The sequence below is a fragment of the Procambarus clarkii genome, chromosome 68 (genome assembly GCF_040958095.1).
Source record: "Procambarus clarkii isolate CNS0578487 chromosome 68, FALCON_Pclarkii_2.0, whole genome shotgun sequence".
Taxonomy (NCBI): domain Eukaryota; kingdom Metazoa; phylum Arthropoda; class Malacostraca; order Decapoda; family Cambaridae; genus Procambarus; species Procambarus clarkii.
Genome location: NC_091217.1, coordinates 16,757,908 through 16,781,130, shown reverse-complemented (window position 1 = coordinate 16,781,130; position 23,223 = coordinate 16,757,908). Strand labels below are relative to the sequence as shown.

Genomic DNA, 23,223 nt, shown 5'->3' with positions numbered 1-23,223 from the left:
AGCAGAAGGAGCAGGTCCAGAAAGCGGGAGAGCACACTCCAGCTCACAGGGGGCATCCACCACGGACGCCGAGGCAATCGCAGCTGACGAACCACTGGATAAGGCGACCTTCGTAGACGACGAGGGAGTCGACGCAGAGTCAGAGGGCAGGGAGGAGGACACACACCCCACCACCCCAGCATCCCCGGGCAGCAGACAATCGTCAGCAGGGGAAGCAGGCACCACACTAACAGCAGCAGCCGAGGACCGCACAGAAGCCTCCGGCCGTGGATGCACCTCCGCCACCACCGAACGAGGAACCCCCGAGGTAGGAGCTACCGTTCCCACAGAGCACACTGGGGAAGCAGACGTACTATGTCCCGACCAAACAGGGACCGAGGGAGCACTCGCTGAACCCGCCGCAGGAACCACCCCAGGCACCTCGCCAGGGCGAGAAAGCGATGAGGAAGCCCCCCGCGTCTCCAAAGGGGGGAAGTCACCCACCAAGAAAACGGAGGGAGCCTCAGCCCGAGGAGCATCACAGCTCGCTGCCACATGGCCCTCAGCACCACACCGGAAACAAGTACGAGTCTGTCCCTGATAGAATACTCTGAGCGAGAGCCCACGATACAGAAGACGAGATGGTACCGGTGACGTAATCTTCATACCTAGCGTACGAATGCCCGTACGCAGCCCGCTCAGCCGACCTGTACGCAGATGGTTGAAACGATGAAACTGCACCTCTCCATATTTTCCAAACACAACCCGCAGCTCATCCTCAGAGAACGTCACCGGTACACCATGCACACTCACGTACTGCACGGCCCCCCAGGGATCCGAAACGGCCACAGACACAGCCGCGTCGGTGACTGGAACAGAGTGGCCGGCCCAACGCGCCACAAACTCCTTGTACAGCGAGCTCCTGCAGAAGGTCATCGCCACTCGCGTAGGGGAAAGCTTTTCCAGCCCTATCAAATCCTGGACATCCGCTTGAAGCACATCGACGACAGCAACTTCTACAATCGCCCAGTCCACATCCCCTGAGAAGTCAAGGCACGCCGTGTCCACCCGCCGTACGCGGGACACACCACCAACCACCATACCACCAGCCGGGCCCTCCGGCCAGTGGGCGCACCACACCACAATCCACACCCGCCCCCACTCAGCACCAGGCGACAACTGGCAGGTCAAACGAGCACGTCCTGGCCCTCTGGCGGCCAGTGAGCGAATCCCTGTTCACTGAAATTGAAGAAAAACATTGAAAGAAACTAACGTTGTGTTTGTGGTCGGCGGATGTTATAACGACAGGCTACCCACAGTAATAAACTATAGAATGATACATCAAACTACAATGTATACTTAACATATGCATGTTGGAACACTTAGGCCTTCCGGTTTCACGTCTGCTAGTCTCTGACGTTCACTATTGTGGACGATTAATTGCGGGACGTGACTATCTTCGTAGACGCATAATTAAACAGTAACTAATGATGTATGCCCACGTGATCTTGATGTAATGGCTGTCGCTTGCAGAGGCGAGTGCACTTATGCCGGAGTCGTCTGCTGGTAGAACACCTCCCTCATGCCCCAACGCCCGATCACGCATGCGCAGAGACGCTCATAGCGATCCCGTATTTAAACCAATTCAGTTTACTATTAATTATGTGGGGGAATAAAGGACTGGTGACAAGTGCTTATGTCACTAATAAATGTATTAAAGTGCAATATATTTTTGCACAATGCAAATCAACTTATTAAGACTGCATTAAGAATATTATATAAATTACTTTATACTATAATATTTTCCACTGTAGTAATTAATTCACCTAAATGAACGAATTCATTAAGCAACAATATGCTGTGTAAATAATCAACTGAATAAACGATTATCCTTAGTAAGGGAACGTAATTAACTAAACTCTATTTAGATGTAACTAAATGTGGAGAGATTCATGTTTTAGCCTGTCGTTCCTGACGTCGTCAATCTGACTAGGAAGAATTTGGCAAATATACTGCTTCGTAATAGAAACATTAATTGAATTAATTCTACATATTAGTAGTGTTAGTAATTACTTTGGGTTGATAAAATAATGATGTATTATAATACAATAATGATATATGATTCATTGATATATGATATATGATTCGAATATGAGCATTGATTCTCAATGCTCATATTCGTCGAGCGCTTACACACTGCTCCGAATGGAGCAACGTGAGTAGAGAGTTTGAAAGAATAACTCAGGTATTGGCGAACAATGGATACAGCAACACAGAAATAAACGCTGCTATAAGAAGACACCTGGACCGATGGTATAATCCTGAACCAAGAACAGAAACCACAGCAACTCCAATAAAATTATATTACAAATCAACTATGAACAGTCTACATAAAAAAAGAAGAAAGAATAATGAAAGAAATAATCCTTAAAGGAGTAAAAAGCATTACTCCTAACCAAAACATAGACCTGATCATATTCTACAAAACAAAGAAGACACTTCCGACCTTCTTATTAAAAACAGCCCGAAGCCGACGGAGAACCTTTTACAGCAGTCAAGCGTTTTATACATGTACACTTGCCCCCACGAAGGATATAACCTTCAATCTAAGTACATAGGTATGACGTCGACCAAGCTGATGAGGCGTTTGACCTGTCATCTTCAATCCAAAGCCCCCAGGAATCACATGAGACAAGCCCATGACATCATCCTAACAAGAGAAATGCTGAATAAAAATACTTGCATAATAGACAAAACCCAAGATGTAAGAAGATTACAAATTCTTGAAGCAATCCACATAAAAATAGAACAATCTACCAGGAACACCCAAATTACGTAACTATTTACTCTACTCACCATGAGAGTATGAACAAGAACGGAACATAATGATGCCAACACAAAAGACACGGCTCAACATAATAAGCCTTATTGTCAACATAATAACACCTAAATTAATGTTCTCCCCTTGCGTTATTCTACTTGTTTTCACCTGACCCCGTACTGGTATAAATGTAACGCGATTTGTAATTCCTTATCACAAGAGAATAAACTATGCGGGTTCGAAACGTTGTGGAATTTTATAATAAGTGTAATATATTCTAAAGTTATTCACTTCTATTTCTTCACCTTGAAAACCAACATGACTTATGGTGAACTCCTTTTCCAGCTGAACCCTGATGCAAGAGCACTAATAAGAGGGATAAAAGCCCTAAGCCAGAAAATAGTTAACACGGAATATGCTGTCATATTCAATGGGACATGTTTAAAAGAAAATCTGCTGCCACTGCTATATTTTTATTGCCGTTATTGACTATTGACTGAAGAACTCTGTAGGGTAAGGCAGGTCCTAGTCAATAACGGCTTCTCCAATGGTTTCGTCGAAGACATCATAAGAAGGAAAGTGAAAAGCCATGCAACCTCTGAAGAGACAACTAACACAACACCTATACCCCCTATTAGACTATTTTACAGGAACTTCTTTTCCACAGCTCATAAAACGGAGGAAAGGGTCCTGAAAGATATTGTTAATAGAAACGTTATCCCTACAGACAAAAATCAGAGGATACAACTGACGATTTACTATAAAACCAGAAAAACGGCCAGCCTACTCATGAGAAACTCTCCAGACACAAAACAGAACGCTTTAAAAGAGACTAACGTCGTCTATGCCTTCAAATGCCCTCTTGGGGACTGTAAGCTCCAAAAAACCCAGTATATAGGCAAGACAACAACATCTCTTCCTAGGCGTTTAACGATGCATAAGCAACAGGGCTCCATTAAGGAACATATAATCTCTTCCCATAACCAAACCATCGCCAGAGAAATCCTAGTAAACAACACAGAAATCATCGATAGATACAGCGATAGCAGGCGGCTTGACGTTTGCGAGGCACTACACATCAAGAAGTCAACACCAGCAATCAACAGCCAATTATTGCACAACTATATTCTACCCACCTCAAGACTCCGCTCCAATATAGAAGCATCAAGAAATATGGACCAATAGGCTTTCTACAAACACTTCTATTCAATATCCATTGTTTCGTGTTCTGTCTTGTGTTGATGAAATTAATATCCTATTAATACCACTTCTTGTTCTGTCTTGTGTTGATGAACTTCTTGTTCTGTCTTGTGTTGATGAAATTAATACCCTATTAATGCCACATCTTGTTCTGTCTTGTGTTAATGCCACAACACCCCTTCCACCTCACTCAAATGTAGATATAAAATCGGAGATGCGTAAGTTCTATTCAGTTGTGTATTTGTGAACTAAAGTCTTTGAAAATGTAATAAGTTTTACGAAACGCGCTAGTGTCACGTCAGACTAGAAATAAAAATGAATTTTGGAGAATTAATTTTTGATTTACCTCCAACAGTGAAAAGAAATGTACGAAAGATTGAGAAAATTCGCGTTAGAATTATTAATCTTACTTTTTCGGTCATATTTAATAATATATATATATATATAAGAGGGATAAAATAATATATATATATATATATATATATATATATATATATATATATATATATATATATATATATATATATATATATATTTATATATATATATATATATATATATATATATATATATATATATATATATATATATATATATATATATATATATATTTATATATATATATATATATATATATATATATATATATATATATATATATATATATATATATATATATATATATATATATATTAGTATATTTTCGTAGCAGTCTTTCCTGTAGACATATATTATTAAATATGACCGAAAAAGTAAGATTAATAATTCTAACACGAATTTTCTCAATCTTTCGTACATTACGCTTCACTGTTGGAGGTAAATCAAAAATCAATTCTCCAAAATTCATTTTTATTTCTAGTCTAGACTAGAAATAAAAATGAATTTTGGCAGAATTGATTTTTGATTTACCTCCAAAAGTGAAGCGTAATGTACGAAAGATTGAGAAAATTCGTGTTAGAATTATTAATCTTACTTTTTCGGTCATATATATATATATATATATATATATATATATATATATATATATATATATATATATATATATATATATATATATATATATATATATATATATATATATATTATATATATATATATTTATATATATATATATATATATATATATATATATATATATATATATTATATATATATATATATATATATATATATATATATATATATTATATATATATATATATATATATATATATATATATATATATATATATATATATATATATATATATATATATATATATATATATATATATATTGAATAGAAGTGTTTGTAGAAAGCCTATTGGTCCATATTTCTTGATGCTTCTATATTGGAGCGGAGTCTTGAGGTGGGTAGAATATAGTTGTGCATTAATTGGCTGTTGATTGCTGGTTTTGACTTCTTGATGTGTAGTGCCTCGCAAACGTCAAGCCGCCTGCTATCGCTGTATCTATCGATGATTTCTGTGTTGTTTACTAGGATTTCTCTGGCGATGGTTTGGTTGTGGGAAGAGATTATATGTTCCTTAATGGAGCCCTGTTGCTTATGCAACAGGGCTCCATTAAGGAGCCCTAAGAAGGTAGGGTTAGGTAGGGTTGGTTAGGTTCGGTCATATATTTACGTTAATTTTAACTCCAATAAAATAAAATTGACCTCATACATAATGAAATGGGTAGCTTTATCATTTCATAAGAAAAAAAATTAGAGAAAATATATTAATTCAGGAAAACTTGGCTTATTAGGCAAATCGGGCCTTGCATAGTAAGAGGTTTTTGGATTTCTAGTTTGAAAAAGCCAAGCGTACGTTTTATAATCACGTCCCCAAGGCGAAACCAGAAATTATTAACTCATTGGTGGTACCTTATACGAGTGGACTTGAAAAATTGTCTCCGATTTTTAAGAAACTTAATATAAATTTGGTGTTCACTAATAGTACGATCAAATCCAATTTAATAAAAAATTCCCCTGATGCATCAGGTTGTGTGTATTCGATTCCCTGCAATGATTGTGATTTTGTGTACCTTGGATAAACAGGAAAAACCTTACAATTGCGGTTATCACAACATGCTTATAGTATTAGAACTGCCCAAATGTCTAATGCCTTGTATTTGCACACGAGTTTATGCGATCACAATATTAACTGGAATGGGACGAAAAGCATTACCAATTGTGGTGATTTCGTGGAACGGAATTTGATTGAGTCTGCTTTAATCAGTGTCCAAATCTTCTTAATGTTAGTACTGGTATGTACAAACTTGATCCATTTTTAAGTTATAATATTGCACAACAGTTTAAGAAAAAACTCTGATCGAGAGCCTTACAATATCTCATTACAATTTTACATTCATATATTGTGTGTTCATGAGGCTTTTCTTTAATCTTTCCTCCGTATTCTCTGACCGCTTAATCCTCTTTAACTTTTCCAATCTAAGCTATACATGTTTCTGGTGAATTCTTTCCCTAGAGATGGGTTGGTCAGGTTCCAGGTGTCGGCCTGTATCCTCCTTCCTTCTCCCTTCTCCTCTAGTCAGTCAGTCTTTTGTTGACAAAGGCTTTAACAGACCGAAACGTTCACTTTCTTTCATATTTCTCTGTGGATTTTCCGCATAAAATGATCAGTGTTTTGTGATCGTCAATTGCATATATATATATATATATATATATATATATATATATATATATATATATATATATATATATATATATATATATATATATATATATATATATATATATATATATATATATATATATATATATATATATATATATATATATATATATATATATATATATATATATATATATTGGACATTGTCTTCTGTGTTGGCATCGATATGTTCTTGTCTTGTCCTTACTATATATATATATATATATATATATATATATATATATATATATATATATATATATATATATATATATATATATATATATATATATATATATATATATATATATATATATATAGTAAGGACAAGACAAGAACATATATATATATATATATATATATATATATATATATATATATATATATATATATATATATATATATATATATATATGTTCTTGTCTTGTCCTTACTATATATATATATATTACTATATATATATATATATATATATATATATATATATATATATATATATATATATATATATATATATAGTAAGGACAAGACAAGAACATATCGATGCCAACACAGAAGACAATGTCCAATATATATATATATATATATATATATATATATATATATATATATATATATATATATATATATATATATATATATATATATATATATATATATATATATATATATATATGCAATTGACGATCACAAAACACTGATCATTTTATGCGGAAAATCCACAGAGAAATATGAAAGAAAGTGAACGTTTCGGTCTGTTAAAGCCTTTGTCAACAAAAGACTGACTGACTAGAGGAGAAGGGAGAAGGAGGAGGATACAGGCCGACACCTGGAACCTGACCAACCCATCTCTAGGGAAAGAATTCACCAGAAACATGTATAGCTTAGATTGGAAAAGTTAAAGAGGATTAAGCGGTCAGAGAATACGGAGGAAAGATTAAAGAAAAGCCTCATGAACACACAATATATGAATGTAAAATTGTAATGAGATATTGTAAGGCTCTCGATCAGAGTTTTTTCTTAAACTGTTGTGCAATATTATAACTTAAAAATTGAATTAAAAATTGAAGCGAATTGGCCTGGTGAAAACCCAGGGGCCAACTCGCTGCAGTCAGAAAAAGCAAAATTGCAGCGAGTTGGCCCGGTTTACACTACAACATATTTTATTACATACATTTACTACATACATTTATTACATACATTTACTACATACATATATTACTACATATATATTACATATATATATATATATATATATATATATATATATATATATATATATATATATATATATATATATATATATATATATATATATATATATATATATATATATATATTCAAAGACTTTAGTTTACAAATACACAACTGAATAGAACTTACGCATCTCCGATTTTATATCTACATTTGAGTGAGGTGGATGGGGTGAGGTGGCATTAATAGGGTATTAATTTCATCAACACAAGACAGAACAAGAGGTGGTATTAATTTCATCAACACAAGACAGAACACGAAACAATGGGTATTGAATAGAAGTGTTTGTTGAAAGCCTATTGGTCCATATTTCTTGATGCTTCTATATTGACTTGGCTTATTAGGCAAGTCTCTTTCTAGGCGTTTAACGATGCATAAGCAACAGGGCTCCATTAAGGAACATATAATCTCTTCCCACAACCAAACCATCGCCAGAGAAATCCTAGTAAACAACACAGAAATCATCGATAGATACAGCGATAGCAGGCGGCTTGACGTTTGCGAGGCACTACACATCAAGAAGTCAACACCAGCAATCAACAGCCAATTAATGCACAACTATATTCTACCCACCTCAAGACTCCGCTCCAATATAGAAGCATCAAGAAATATGGACCAATAGGCTTTCTACAAACACTTCTATTCAATACCCATTGTTTCGTGTTCTGTCTTGTGTTGATGAAATTAATACCCTATTAATACCACCTCTTGTTCTGTCTTGTGTTGATGAAATTAATACCCTATTAATGCCACCTCACCCCATCCACCTCACTCAAATGTAGATATAAAATCGGAGATGCGTAAGTTCTATTCAGTTGTGTATTTGTAAACTAAAGTCTTTGAATATATATATATATATATATATATATATATATATATATATATATATATATATATATATGTCATACCTAGTAGCCAGAACGCACTTCTCAGCCTACTATGCAAAGCCCGATTTGCCTAATAAGCCAAGTTTTCATGAATTGTTTCTCGGCAACCTAACCTACCTAACCGAACCTAACTTTTTCGGCTACCTAACCTAACCTATAAAGATAGGTTAGGTTAGGTTAGGTAGGGTTGGTTAGGTTCGGTCATATATCTACGTTAATTTTAACTCCAATGAAAAAAATTGACCTCATACATAATGAAATAGGTAGCTTTATCATTGTGGGAACCGACCTGTGAGATTTATATTTATTTAATTTATATGAATTTATATTTACGTTAATTTATATACTTTGATAGCAATTTGTATAATGATAAGTGGACTGTATTTCTGCAATAATCTCTTAATCTCACAAATCGATCCTCTACACATTAGGGGGTTTATTAGTTTATATATATGCAGCCAATCAAACTACAGAATTAACTACATATTATTAAACATTGAAGAGGTTCCTTATCTTATAGTACAGCAGGCTAGTCCACCAGGTATAACTAGGGTGTAGACACCAAATTATCCTCTTTGAGGTAGCTTCCATATCACCCAGTAACTGGTGCACAAATCTTGCTTCCTCGTCTTGACCTGTCAAAAGTGCGCTAGCTGTGAAGCCAGAATCCTATATATGACAAGTATTTCAGAGAAAACTGTACATGGAACATGAAGACCTGGCTTAATTACCTTTAGTATGAGGCGATTTCGCGTTCTAACCGGCCCACCCTATATCCTGACATTAATGGCCATAAATGAATGATAAACGGGTTTCGGATAGACACTTAACTTGATATGTAGACAGCGTGTTGAAAAATGGTACACCTTTGGTTTCCATAACACTACGTCCAAGTAAATTTAACAGGAGCCGTATTTGCTCCCGTGTGCCTCTGGTCTCGTATACACAATGGCTGTTTAACACTCCATACTATTGACGTTACTGGCCGACATTGTCCAGAATGATAGGAGCCGAATTTGCTCCAAACGTCTCGGAGGTGACACAACAATGGCTGCCCTCCTTCCCCACTGACGCCTGGCCTACTTTGTCCAGATTTCAGAAAGTGATAGAAGGGTCACATTTACTCTACTTTAATATTGATAATTAAGTTAATTTATATAAGATGTTTTTATGATGGTAAAGTCCAAAGACTAATGTATTTAAGAATAATTCCCAGCAGAATAGCTGGTGAATTATAATAGTATGTGGTGATGATATCCCGTTTTCTATAGACGGTAATTCCACTACAAGTTACGTTTTCTATGGGTAACTTGTGGGTAATACAGCTATTATCTGTATGATTATTAAATGCTGTCGGATTTTCCGACATAATTCCCCAGGGGGCTGCTCACGGGTCGAAGTCCTCTTTAGAACAGACGAACACCGATACTCCTCCTTCGAATTATTACATTAATTTGATGTTAGTAGTTAGTAATCACACATTTGTGTGTCTGTTCGTACAGGACGGATGTCCCGTACTAGAGTTGCAGGGGTTAGAAGTCTAATGCGATTTCATTTCCCTGTCAACTCTTGAAAGGCTAATATTCAAGCCTAATTACATATTATTTAACCCAGAAGACTGGATGTGATCAAGTACTACAGTCAAGTATGATTCAGGGACTGCAGTGAGATCAGTGACATCAGATATAACTTGAAGTTTGTTCAGGTAACTGGTCACTGATATATAAACACTGAGGCCCATGGAATACATCTTGATTAAATAATAAATGTATCAAATCAGTCATCAGATTTACTGGGGTTTATTTTAATTAATTGATTCAGAGGATTGAATAGCTCATTATTAAAGTAAAGTATGGTTCTGAGACTGCAGTGGGTTCAGTGACATTGGTCGCAGTGACTTGTAGCTGTTTTAGGCTACTGTTCACTGATTTGCCACTGAAGCCTCATGAACTCATCTTCAGCTTTAAATGATGATACTAACATCAACCTCTGTTGGTATAGTCAGCTGTAATCTCCTTAGTATAATGCTACTGGAGAAATATAATCAGCTGACAAATTTAGATTTTTACTGGTATTGTTTATCTGCAGGCATAGGTCTCCTCAGGCTTGATACTGGGCCTGAGAGTAATTTACCTCCTGCAGAGTTTAACATGGTTATACCCTGATATTTAGTAGGGCTACCGATGAATTGATGGTAGTAGTCTGTCCCCACAAGGACAGCCATTTGGCATTTGATTTGCTCAAATTTACCTGCAGCTGCTTGATAATAGCTTTCCAGGTCAGCATAATCAACTGTTGATTGTTGTGACAAATCTTCACATTTCTTGATCTGTCTTGTTAAGTGGCCTTTAAGACCTGCAAGGGTTCTTTTCATTCTCCCTGCATTATCCATACTGGCTAGTTGGTGAAGCCTTGTGGGACTTGTACTTGGGCTGCTCATAATACTGAACAAGCTCTAATGGTAGCCTAGGGTAAAATGCACTCACTAGGCAATAATCCTACCTCTACTAGAGGTTAGCACTTAAAATTAATACACATTATATATATACAATCATACACACTAATGATTTGAGTGATAAACCAGTGTCACTGGAAGTACCTTTAGGTTAGCTCTTCTATATCACCCTAGGATGGTAGAGACACTAATTAATCACTCAAAGGTGTAATGATCATAAGTAAATTATTATATATACAACTCAATTCGAGTTGATAAAAATTACACCCAAAATAGGGTCTGGACCATTCATTAATGGTGTTAGGTTGTTCAATATAGTACAACTGACTATTGTAATAATGGGACTAGGATGAACGATAATAGTTCAACTAGTCAATGGTTAATATCCTACCCTGTTGTGGGTTGGCAATTAGTAAATATTATACTGTGATCACTAGTGCAATTTATATTAAATAATTCTCTATTTTGGAGAAATAATATACACAATTATTGATAATAGCCTCTTAATTAGCCTCTATGAAACTTCTAATATTATCTAGAAGTATTAAATATTATTAGTGACCTCGCGAAATAAAGTCCACAAAATTCGTAGATAATCTCTCGCGAAATGTAACACCACGAAATCCGTGAACAATCTCGCGACACAGTCACTAATTAGGCTGGCTTCAATATTAGCGCTGTCATTTCACGAAATAACACGCCACCAAATTTCTGTGGGTGTGCATGAAACCGCTGACTAAGGCTGATCTGAACTGAGCGGGGTTCGTGAGCTCCCACGAGGCGCTGTCTTTGACTGGCTGGCCTTTGTTTAAATAACACTGCACTAGTATATTTAATGAATCCACTGGTTAACTGGTTCATCCGGTACTAAGATGACCAAATGTGGGTTCATAGGACCAAATATTCCGGTTCCGAAGGTCCAAATAATCCGTCATCCGGTTCGAAGATGACCAAATATTCTGGGTACCGACCTGTGAGATTTATATTTATTTAATTTATATGAATTTATATTTACGTTAATTTATATACTTTGATAGCAATTTGTATAATGATAAGTGGACTGTATTTCTGCAATAATCTCTTAATCTCACAAATCGATCCTCTACACATTAGGGGGGTTTATTAGTTTATATATATGCAGCCAATCAAACTACAGAATTAACTACATATTATTAAACATTGAAGAGGTTCCTTATCTTATAGTACAGCAGGCTAGTCCACCAGGTATAACTAGGGTGTAGACACCAAATTATCCTCTTTGAGGTAGCTTCCATATCACCCAGTAACTGGTGCACAAATCTTGCTTCCTCGTCTTGACCTGTCAAAAGTGCGCTAGCTGTGAAGCCAGAATCCTATATATGACAAGTATTTCAGAGAAAACTGTACATGGAACATGAAGACCTGGCTTAATTACCTTTAGTATGAGGCGATTTCGCGTTCTAACCGGCCCACCCTATATCCTGACATTAATGGCCATAAATGAATGATAAACGGGTTTCGGATAGACACTTAACTTGATATGTAGACAGCGTGTTGAAAAATGGTACACCTTTGGTTTCCATAACACTACGTCCAAGTAAATTTAACAGGAGCCGTATTTGCTCCCGTGTGCCTCTGGTCTCGTATACACAATGGCTGTTTAACACTCCATACTATTGACGTTACTGGCCGACATTGTCCAGAATGATAGGAGCCGAATTTGCTCCACACGTCTCGGAGGTGACACAACAATGGCTGCCCTCCTTCCCCACTGACGCCTGGCCTACTTTGTCCAGATTTCAGAAAGTGATAGAAGGGTCACATTTACTCTACTTTAATTTTGATAATTAAGTTAATTTATATAAGATGTTTTTATGATGGTAAAGTCCAAAGACTAATGTATTTAAGAATAATTCCCAGCAGAATAGCTGGTGAATTATAATAGTATGTGGTGATGATATCCCGTTTTCTATAGACGGTAATTCCACTACAAGTTACGTTTTCTATGGGTAACTTGTGGGTAATACAGCTATTATCTGTATGATTATTAAATGCTGTCGGATTTTCCGACAATCATTTCATAAGAAAAAATTAGAGATAATATATTAATTCAGGAAAACTTGGCTTATTAGAGAAATCGGGCCTTGCATAGTAGGCCGATATATATATATATATATATATATATATATATATATATATATATATATATATATATATATATATATATATATATATATATATATATATATATATATATATTGTCACGTGGGGGTGGGCGGTCCGGGGCTCTGCTAACACTTAACTGCTAGGGGCTCAAAGGGCCCAAATACTCAGCCCCTCCGACTCCCTGGATTCACCGGAGTCTCCTTGGTCACACAAGATAGGACCAACGATGCCCACCTCCGCAGGTCTTTGCTTCCACCACAAAGGGGTGCCACTGATTCACCCCGGAAGCCCTTCAGTCAACCACGGGGAAACTGCTGTTAACAGTTCCGGCCTAGACCCGTGGGGGAGTGAAGGAAGACTCAGGCTTACCTATAAACATAACCTCCCTGAGTCTTGCCTGCCAGACAAAAAAAGGTTGCAGGAACTCCTTTCCCGCCTGTCTTCTCTATCTTCCTCTTAGCAAGGTCGCCAGCTGGGTTATTATATCTGCACCCCAGCAATGCAGTTCAGTGGGTGTATCATATATCGTTTGTAGCCAGAAATGTATGCTCATAGAGAAATATCACAAATGGAGGCACACTCAAACACAGTAATAAAATGTGTGGATTTACTGATGCAAATTACATGAACACACACACACAATCACAAGTAATACATGAATATGGAATATGGATAATGAGTCTGGAGATCGTCAGCCTCTTCTTCCACGACCTCCAACACTCCTTCAAATGGGCAGGAAGACAGGAGTCTCACACTCTCACAGGAGGGCCTCTTCACCACGTCGGCACCTCTTCTTCACTGTCCTGCCATCCATACACACTGTCCTCTCTGACAGTCCTGGACACAAGCTGCTTTGCAGCCTATTCTACTATTAAAGTAATAAATTCTTGCTGCCACATACACGAGTAAATATTGTGGCCTAACTAGCCTACTCATACAAGGGGTAATGGGAGGGAAAAATGATCTACCTTACACTCCTGGCTCACGACGCCTGTCCCTCGATGGTGTGAGGTTCCCACGCTTCCTTGGGTCGATCCTCGACGATCCAGGGCGTTCCACAGGTCCTCAGGTGACGTGAAGCCTTCGCGTCGTCGCCGTTCCAATCCCTGAGATTCAGCTGCCCCAATCCTGGTTCATCGACGGGCGCTGAGCTAATCACTATTTTTCCCCACACTCGCCTCTCCCACAGGGCGTCGCTCCTTGTCCTAGGCACGGTGTCGTCCTTCCAAGATTCTCAGTGGATGTGACCCCAGTCACAGCTAGCTTGCTCGCCCACCTTCCAGACCTCAACGTCCAGCCAGCGGCGCCGCCCAGCGTCGTCGCCGACTATTTTCCAAGGTTGGGCACTTCTCTGCTCACTGAACTTGGTTCCTCTTTTGCTTCCCAGAAGCGCAAGGTCTCCAATAACTGGGATGACTGCGACAGCCAGCTCAATCCACTGAACAAGGCTTGCAGAGCCTCCAATCCCTGAGAGCCGACCGAGGCGCGTCCTGTCGCTTCCACGGTCAGTACAACTCTGACGTTGGCGCCGCCCGGGGCACTCGGTGACGTCATGGCGGGCCCTGATTTGTCGCCCGCGACCTACGTCGACCAATCCGCGATCGGCTTGTCTCCCTTCCAAAAGGTCATATCTGCCGCAGGGGATACTGTTTCATTTTATAACAGGGCGCCAATTTTCCTTTATTTACAACTTATAATATAACCTCCTTCCATTAAATGGCAGCCGGTCTGGTCGCCACATATATCACTAGACTCCCTGAACCTCAGAGAGTCAGTAGGGAGAGCTGATATGACTCTTAAAGCCGGCAAACGAAAGAAATAGGAGAGGGCACCGTAACATACCCCTCCCCTTAAAATAAGAGTCATATCGGAAGAGCAGCACTCAAGAGGGCAATCTATACTCTTGCTCCCTCCGTTCCTGAAGTGTCACTCCTCCAGTTGGTGACGTGGCTCGTACCACCTTGCCAGTCACTTGCCTCATTGTATCTCCACCTCGCATAGTACCGGGTGTGATGGGTGTTCCCTGAACACCTACAAGAAATCCTCTCTCCGTGGCTACGAGTGTACTCCCACGGCTCGTTACCACTGTAAGATTCAGTGCATGCAGCGCCTCCACCGCGTCGTGCACTCCGAGATAGTCTTGCATTTCCACTGCGTCCTACAGGTACTCCATGTTTCCTCTCATGATCTCCTCTTCGCCAACCTTCTCTCTTCTCGGTTCCTCTTCTCCCGTAGGTGCGTTGTCTCCTCACAGTGGCACTTGTAACCTGTACTCCATCCAGCAGCTTCCTCTCTTCCACACTAGGCCTTTGCGATGGCCCAATGCCCCTCTGGTTAGGCTGGCGCCTACCCTGGGTGTACCTATTCCCTGCTTTCTTCGTATTGCCTTTCCTATACCACTCGCTCCTTCGTTCCCGACGAACATCTTCACTCCTCCAGGAGATTCTCTTCCCTGCAGACGTCTTCTTCGGTTCGTGGTTGGGCTCTTCCACCTCCCTGTGGCTCACCTCACTACGGTGGTTCGTCTTGCACCTACCACTATTCATCTGGCCGGCATAGGGTGCCTTGCGTCGTGGCTCCTCCACTCTGCCCCTCACCGCCGTTCGCTCATCCACTGAGCTTACTTTATTCACGTTTCGGTATGGAGGGAGTGCGGTCTGCAGCCTCTTCACCGCCCCAGGCGTTTGTACAGCTGCTCCTCGCCACTCCTCCACACGCATCATCAGGCTTAGTCGGAGGTCTTCGTCGGGGTTTTCCACTACCTCCGACGACCTCTCTGCCCTCTCGCCCACGTTGTCGTCGTCTCTGGCGACGTTTTCCCTGGCGAAGTCGGCTTCCTCACGACCATCTGGAACGACCGATACCTCACCTGGCAGGGTTGTACTGCTGCTTGCAACATAGGCACTCCTGGCCCAATCGGGTTGTATCCTGCCTCCTCCGAGGTCATTACCCAGCACCATCTGTACATGCTCTAGGGGTAACTTAGGGGCTACAGCTACTATAGCTTTCTCGACTCCGCAGTCGGCAATCAGCTGTACTTCGTGAAGTGGCAACCTGTATTCCTCCCCCACACTGCGTATCCTCACCACTCCCACAGGCGAATCATTAAATTCCTTGGGGAGAATACTCCTGGTCACCATACTTATGTCAGCACCCGTATCTCGAAGCACGGCAACCTCCACTGGGTCTGACTTTCCAAACTTCACGTTGGCCCCGAAAACGAAGGGATGTTCACCCAACTTCATTTCCCAACCATTCACGTTGGGTCCACTATAATATGGGGTGTGAACAAACACTCTCTCCTCTTCCAACATTAATCCTACATTCCTTTGGTGCTCCTCACACTCGCGGGCATAATGTCCTCTCACACCACAGTTGTAGCATCGGCCACCTCCCCTGGGCGGCCACTCGCCAGTCCCTCTGGCGGTACCACTTGCAGACGTCCCCTGGGTCCTCCTTGGACTCCCTGTCGTCGTGTCCGGGACTGCAGCACTTGCTCCCGAGTTAGGTCCACTGCTCACAGCTTGGGGCTTCCTCCCCGCGTCTCTTGAGCTCTTGAACCACGTTACTTCATCGGGCACACTACTCTTGGGAGAGTCCCCACTCGTCCTCGCTCCTCCTGAACTCCTAAGGTTCCCTCCCGACCTGGGGTAAGGCGAGTGTCTGGGCGGCCCCTCCCTCCTGATATGCAGTGCCTCCTCCAGCATGTCGGCTCGATCCGCTGCAGCCTTCAGGTCCTTAATACCTGCTTCTCTCACCCTTACTCGCAACTCAGGATGGAGCACCGACATGAACTTCTCCATCACTATCAGTCGTTTAACATCATCCACCGACTCCGCTTCCTCCGCCTTCAACCATCGTAGGAATTTCCGTTCCATATCCCTGGCGGTCTCGGCGTAAGTCTTTCCCGACGCTCTTGTACACTCTCTGAACCGCTTCCGGTACATCTCCGGAGTCAGCCGGAATGAGTGGAGAACCGCATTCTTAATCGCGTCATAATTAGTACACTCCTCTAGGTCCAGCATGTTATAGGCTTCCCGGGCCTCTCCAGTCAACCTGCCCTGGACCAGAGCAGCCCAATCATCTTCCGGCCACTCCTTCAGAGTCGCTATCCGTTCAAAGTGTTCGAAGAACGCCTCAGCTTCTTGTGGTTCGAACGTAGGTAAGTCACGTTCCCTTACCTTGAGGTCATCCCGCCGTGCAGGTAGAGAGGGCAGACCACGTTCAACGCGACGCAATTCGACTTCTTTCTTTGCCTTTATCTCCTCCAGTCGCAGTTGTCTCTCTCCTTCTTCTCGCTGCAGCTGCAGCCGTGCTTCTCGCTCACCTCGCTGCAGCTCAGCTGCACGTTCCTCTCGCTGCAGTTCAGCTGCACGTTCCTCTCGCTGCAGCTCAGCTGCACGTTCCTCTCGCTGCAGCTCAGCTGCACGTTCCTCTCGCTGCATTTGCGCTTCTCTTTCCTCTCGTCGCAGCTGGGCTTCCAGTTGCATCTTCATTATTTCCAGTTGCAGGCTCCTCTTACTACAGCTGGACCTTCCACTGCTCCCATGTTCACTGTGAATTCTCTCCACACTGGTAGGCGCTTGGGGTGGCCCTAGTCGGGACGGTTCACCTTGCGACGGCTCTCCTCGGGACGGCTCCTCTTGAGATGGCTCCTCTCCCGTCGCTTCCTCTCGAGCTGTGAGCTGTGCCATGATCTCTATCCTTCGCTCCGCTACCTTAGTCGTCCTCAACCTGATCCCAAAGTGGTTTGCCACTTGTTGGAGCTGGGCCTTGGTGCACTCTTCCAAAATTCCCTCGTCCCTTGCGTCAATAAATTTCTTTACTTTGTCTTCCTCCATCTCTATATCATTGAGCATACACGACAGCACAGACAAGTTAGTAGGCACTAATTTCACCGTTTCAGTCCCTTAGCTGGTTGAGTAACAGTACCACCGAATTCACTGGCCACACTGTATTAGTACCCTGGCAACACTTGTCTTGCAATTTGGTCCACACTGTAGCTTGATCCACGCTTCCTGGCGAAGTTCCCAGTTCTTGGCTACTGGGGTTCGAATCCTGGCAAGGTCGCCAGTTCTCTTGTCACGTGGGGGTGGGCGGTCCGGGGCTCTGCTAACACTTAACTGCTAGGGGCTCAAAGGGCCCAAATACTCAGCCCCTCCGACTCCCTGGATTCACCGGAGTCTCCTTGGTCACACAAGATAGGACCAACGATGCCCACCTCCGCAGGTCTTTGCTTCCACCACAAAGGGGTGCCACTGATTCACCCCGGAAGCCCTTCAGTCAACCACGGGGAAACTGCTGTTAACAGTTCCGGCCTAGACCCGTGGGGGAGTGAAGGAAGACTCAGGCTTACCTATAAACATAACCTCCCTGAGTCTTGCCTGCCAGACAAAAAAAGGTTGCAGGAACTCCTTTCCCGCCTGTCTTCTCTATCTTCCTCTTAGCAAGGTCGCCAGCTGGGTTATTATATCTGCACCCCAGCAATGCAGTTCAGTGGGTGTATCATATATCGTTTGTAGCCAGAAATGTATGCTCATAGAGAAATATCACAAATGGAGGCACACTCAAAAACAGTAATAAAATGTGTGGATTTACTGATGCAAATTACATGAACACACACACACAATCACAAGTAATACATGAATATGGAATATGGATAATGAGTCTGGAGATCGTCAGCCTCTTCTTCCACGACCTCCAACACTCCTTCAAATGGGCAGGAAGACAGGAGTCTCACACTCTCACAGGAGGGCCTCTTCACCACGTCGGCACCTCTTCTTCACTGTCCTGCCATCCATACACACTGTCCTCTCTGACAGTCCTGGACACAAGCTGCTTTGCAGCCTATTCTACTATTAAAGTAATAAATTCTTGCTGCCACATACACGAGTAAATATTGTGGCCTAACTAGCCTACTCATACAAGGGGTAATGGGAGGGAAAAATGATCTACCTTACACTCCTGGCTCACGACGCCTGTCCCTCGATGGTGTGAGGTTCCCACGCTTCCTTGGGTCGATCCTCGACGATCCAGGGCGTTCCACAGGTCCTCAGGTGACGTGAAGCCTTCGCGTCGTCGCCGTTCCAATCCCTGAGATTCAGCTGCCCCAATCCTGGTTCATCGACGGGCGCTGAGCTAATCACTATTTTTCCCCACACTCGCCTCTCCCACAGGGCGTCGCTCCTTGTCCTAGGCACGGTGTCGTCCTTCCAAGATTCTCAGTGGATGTGACCCCAGTCACAGCTAGCTTGCTCGCCCACCTTCCAGACCTCAACGTCCAGCCAGCGGCGCCGCCCAGCGTCGTCGCCGACTATTTTCCAAGGTTGGGCACTTCTCTGCTCACTGAACTTGGTTCCTCTTTTGCTTCCCAGAAGCGCAAGGTCTCCAATAACTGGGATGACTGCGACAGCCAGCTCAATCCACTGAACAAGGCTTGCAGAGCCTCCAATCCCTGAGAGCCGACCGAGGCGCGTCCTGTCGCTTCCACGGTCAGTACAACTCTGACGTTGGCGCCGCCCGGGGCACTCGGTGACGTCATGGCGGGCCCTGATTTGTCGCCCGCGACCTACGTCGACCAATCCGCGATCGGCTTGTCTCCCTTCCAAAAGGTCATATCTGCCGCAGGGGATACTGTTTCATTTTATAACAGGGCGCCAATTTTCCTTTATTTACAACTTATAATATAACCTCCTTCCATTAAATGGCAGCCGGTCTGGTCGCCACATATATCACTAGACTCCCTGAACCTCAGAGAGTCAGTAGGGAGAGCTGATATGACTCTTAAAGCCGGCAAACGAAAGAAATAGGAGAGGGCACCGTAACAATATATATATATATATATATATATATATATATATATATATATATATATATATATTTTTTTTTTTTTTTTTTTTTTTTTTTTTTTTTTTTTTTTTTTTTTTTTAAATCAGAGTACCACCTCTAGCTGGAAGAAGGGGGGACCCATAGCCTCGGAGGAAACCACGCATAACGCATTAGAGGGAATGTTTAGATCCCCTCCAATACAGTTTCTGTGTGCTTTTCTCCTACCACCTAACCACCTATATATATATATATATATATATATATATATATATATATATATATATATATATATATATATATATATATATATATATATATATATATATATATATATATATGTCGTACCTAGTAGCTAGAACGCACTTCTCAGCCTACTATGCAAGGCCCGATTTGCTTAATAAGCCAAGTTTTCATGAATTAATTGTTTTTCGACTACCTAAACTACCTAACCTAACCTAACATAACTTTTTCTGTTACCTAACCTAATCTAACCTAAAAAGATAGGTTAGGTTAGGTAGGGTTGGTTAGGTTCGGTCATATATCTACGGTTATTTTAACTCCAATAAAAAAAAATGACCTCATATATAATGAAATGGGTAGCTGTATCATTGCATAAGAAAAAAATTGAGACCATATAATAATTCAGGAAAACTTGGCTTATTAGGCAAATCGGGCCTTGCATAGTAGGCTGAGAAGTGCGTTCTGGCTACTAGGTACGACATATATATATATATATATATATATATATATATATATATATATATATATATATATATATATATATATAAAACCCCGCTCGTGTGCGAAAAGAACGTGCACGCCGCCTCTGTGATCACCTACTCCCCTTGTTTATACAATGTCTCCCTCTTTCTAAACAAATTACTACATCAAATCTCTCTACCCTAAATAGTAGATGAGGGTTGTAACAATTACAACATACTGACAGACATTGACAAAGCTCACAATTTTAATGAAAAAATTTAATTGAGATAGATATCCAGATAATCTCTAATGCTGTAGGAATAATTCGCTTATTTTAGAAGGGGGCATAAAATGTGGAGGTCGGGGAAGAGACAGACTCCTGGCACCGCCTGATTCTCTTCTCAGTCGAAATATAAAATCAGTTCTAATATATGAGTCACTAGCATGGCGGCTATTTTTCTCGTATCTACTGATAGGTGTTTAGCAACTGCCGGACAGTGGCTCATGACAGGGCAGGCGGGGCCCACACCCGGGCGGTGTCCGAGGACAAGGAAGGAGGGGCCAACACCCTGGCGGTGGCCGAGGACAAGGAAGGCGGGGCCCACACCCGGGCGGTGTCCGAGGACAAGGAAGGAGGGGCCAACACCCGGGCGGTGGCCGAGGACAAGGAAGGCGGGGCCAACACCCGGGCGGTGATCGAGGACAAGGAAGGTGGGGCCAACACCCGGGCGGTGGCCGAGGACAAGGAAGGTGGAGCCAACACCCGGGCGGTGATCGAGGACAAGGAAGGTGGAGCCAACACCCGGGCGGTGATCGAGGACAAGGAAGGAGGGGCCAACACCCGGGCGGTGGCAGAGGACAAGGAAGGCTGGGCCAACACCCGGGCGGTGGCCGAGGACAAGGAAGGTGGAGCCAACACCCGGGCGGTGGCAGAGGACAAGGAAGGTGGAGCCAACACCCGGGCGGTGGCAGAGGACAAGGAAGGTGGAGCCAACACCCGGGCGGTGGCAGAGGACAAGGAAAGTGGAGCCAACACCCGGGCGGTGATCGAGGACAAGGAAGGCGGAGCCAACACCCGGGCGGTGGCAGAGGACAAGGAAGGCGGGGCCAACACCCGGGCGGTGGCAGAGGACAAGGAAAGTTGAGCCAACACCCGGGCGGGGATCGAGGACAAGGAAGGCGGGGCCAACACCCGGGCGGTGGCAGAGGACAAGGAAGGCGGGGCCAACACCCGGGTGGTGGCCGAGGACAAGGAAGGTGGAGCCAACACCCGGGCGGTGGCAGAGGACAAGGAAGGTGAAGCCAACACCCGGGCGGTGTCCGAGGACAAGGAAGGAGGGGCCAACACCTGGGCGGTGGCCGAGGACAAGGAAGTCGGAGCCAACACCCGGGCGGTGGCCGAGGACAAGGAAGGCGGAGCCAACACCCGGGTGGTGGCCGAGGACAAGGAAGGCGGGGCCCACACCCGGGCGGTGGCCGAGGACAAGGAAGGCAGGGCCAACACCCGGGCGGTGGCCGAGGACAAGGAAGGCGGAGCCAACACCCGGGCGGTGGCCGAGGACAAGGAAGGCGGAGCCAACACCCGGGTGGTGGCCGAGGACAAGGAAGGCGGAGCCAACACCCGGGTGGTGGCCGAGGACAAGGAAGGCGGGCCCAACACCCGGGCGGTGGCCGAGGACAAGGAAGGCGGAGCCAACACCCGGGTGGACAATACCGGCCGCACCTTCCCTGGTCGCTCACTGCTCTCTGGGATCCCAAGCCAAGAACAAGCAGGTGAAGACTTGCTCCCTGAAGCTCGTCCGTGTTAGTTCGTAAGTAAGACATTTTAGTAACTTGTAGAACTGTTATTTTGTCACATGTGTAAGGTCTGGCTGTGACGCTCAACCAGAATTAGGTGTCGTTACAGTCCATTTTAACTGAACATATGTGGAAAGTTATCCGAATAAATGGCTGGTTAAAACGAGGTATAAGTGTGTGTCGGATAAAATATATGTATGTGTGAGGTGTTTAAGTGTTCGTCAGGTCAAATGTATGTGCTGTATTAGGTGTACTGGTCTGTGCTGTAAGTGCTTTTGTGGTACATACTAAGTGTATTCTGAATACAGGGTAAGTGTGTGAGCTGTATAAGGTGTATGAGTGGGTATTTTATAACCTGTGTGTGAGGGAGCTGTATAATGTGAATGAGAGGGTGCGGAATAAGGTGTATGAGTGAGTGCGGAATAAGGTGTATGAGTGAGTGTGGAATAAGGTGTATGAGTGAGTGCAGAATAAGATATATGAGTGAGTGTTATATAAGCTGTA

General features: G+C 42.5%; 1 protein-coding gene across 1 annotated transcript; it reads left to right on the top strand.

Moving 5' to 3' along the window:
- Positions 1–2,130: 2,130 nt before the first annotated feature.
- LOC123753214 (caldesmon-like) lies at positions 2,131–22,730 on the top strand. The gene is made up of 3 exons (XM_069310984.1): positions 2,131–2,194; positions 21,421–22,062; positions 22,129–22,730. The coding sequence occupies exons 1-3, from the start codon at positions 2,131–2,133 to the stop codon at positions 22,728–22,730; spliced, it is 1,308 nt and encodes a 435-aa protein (XP_069167085.1).
- The last annotated feature ends 493 nt before the right edge of the window (positions 22,731–23,223 follow it).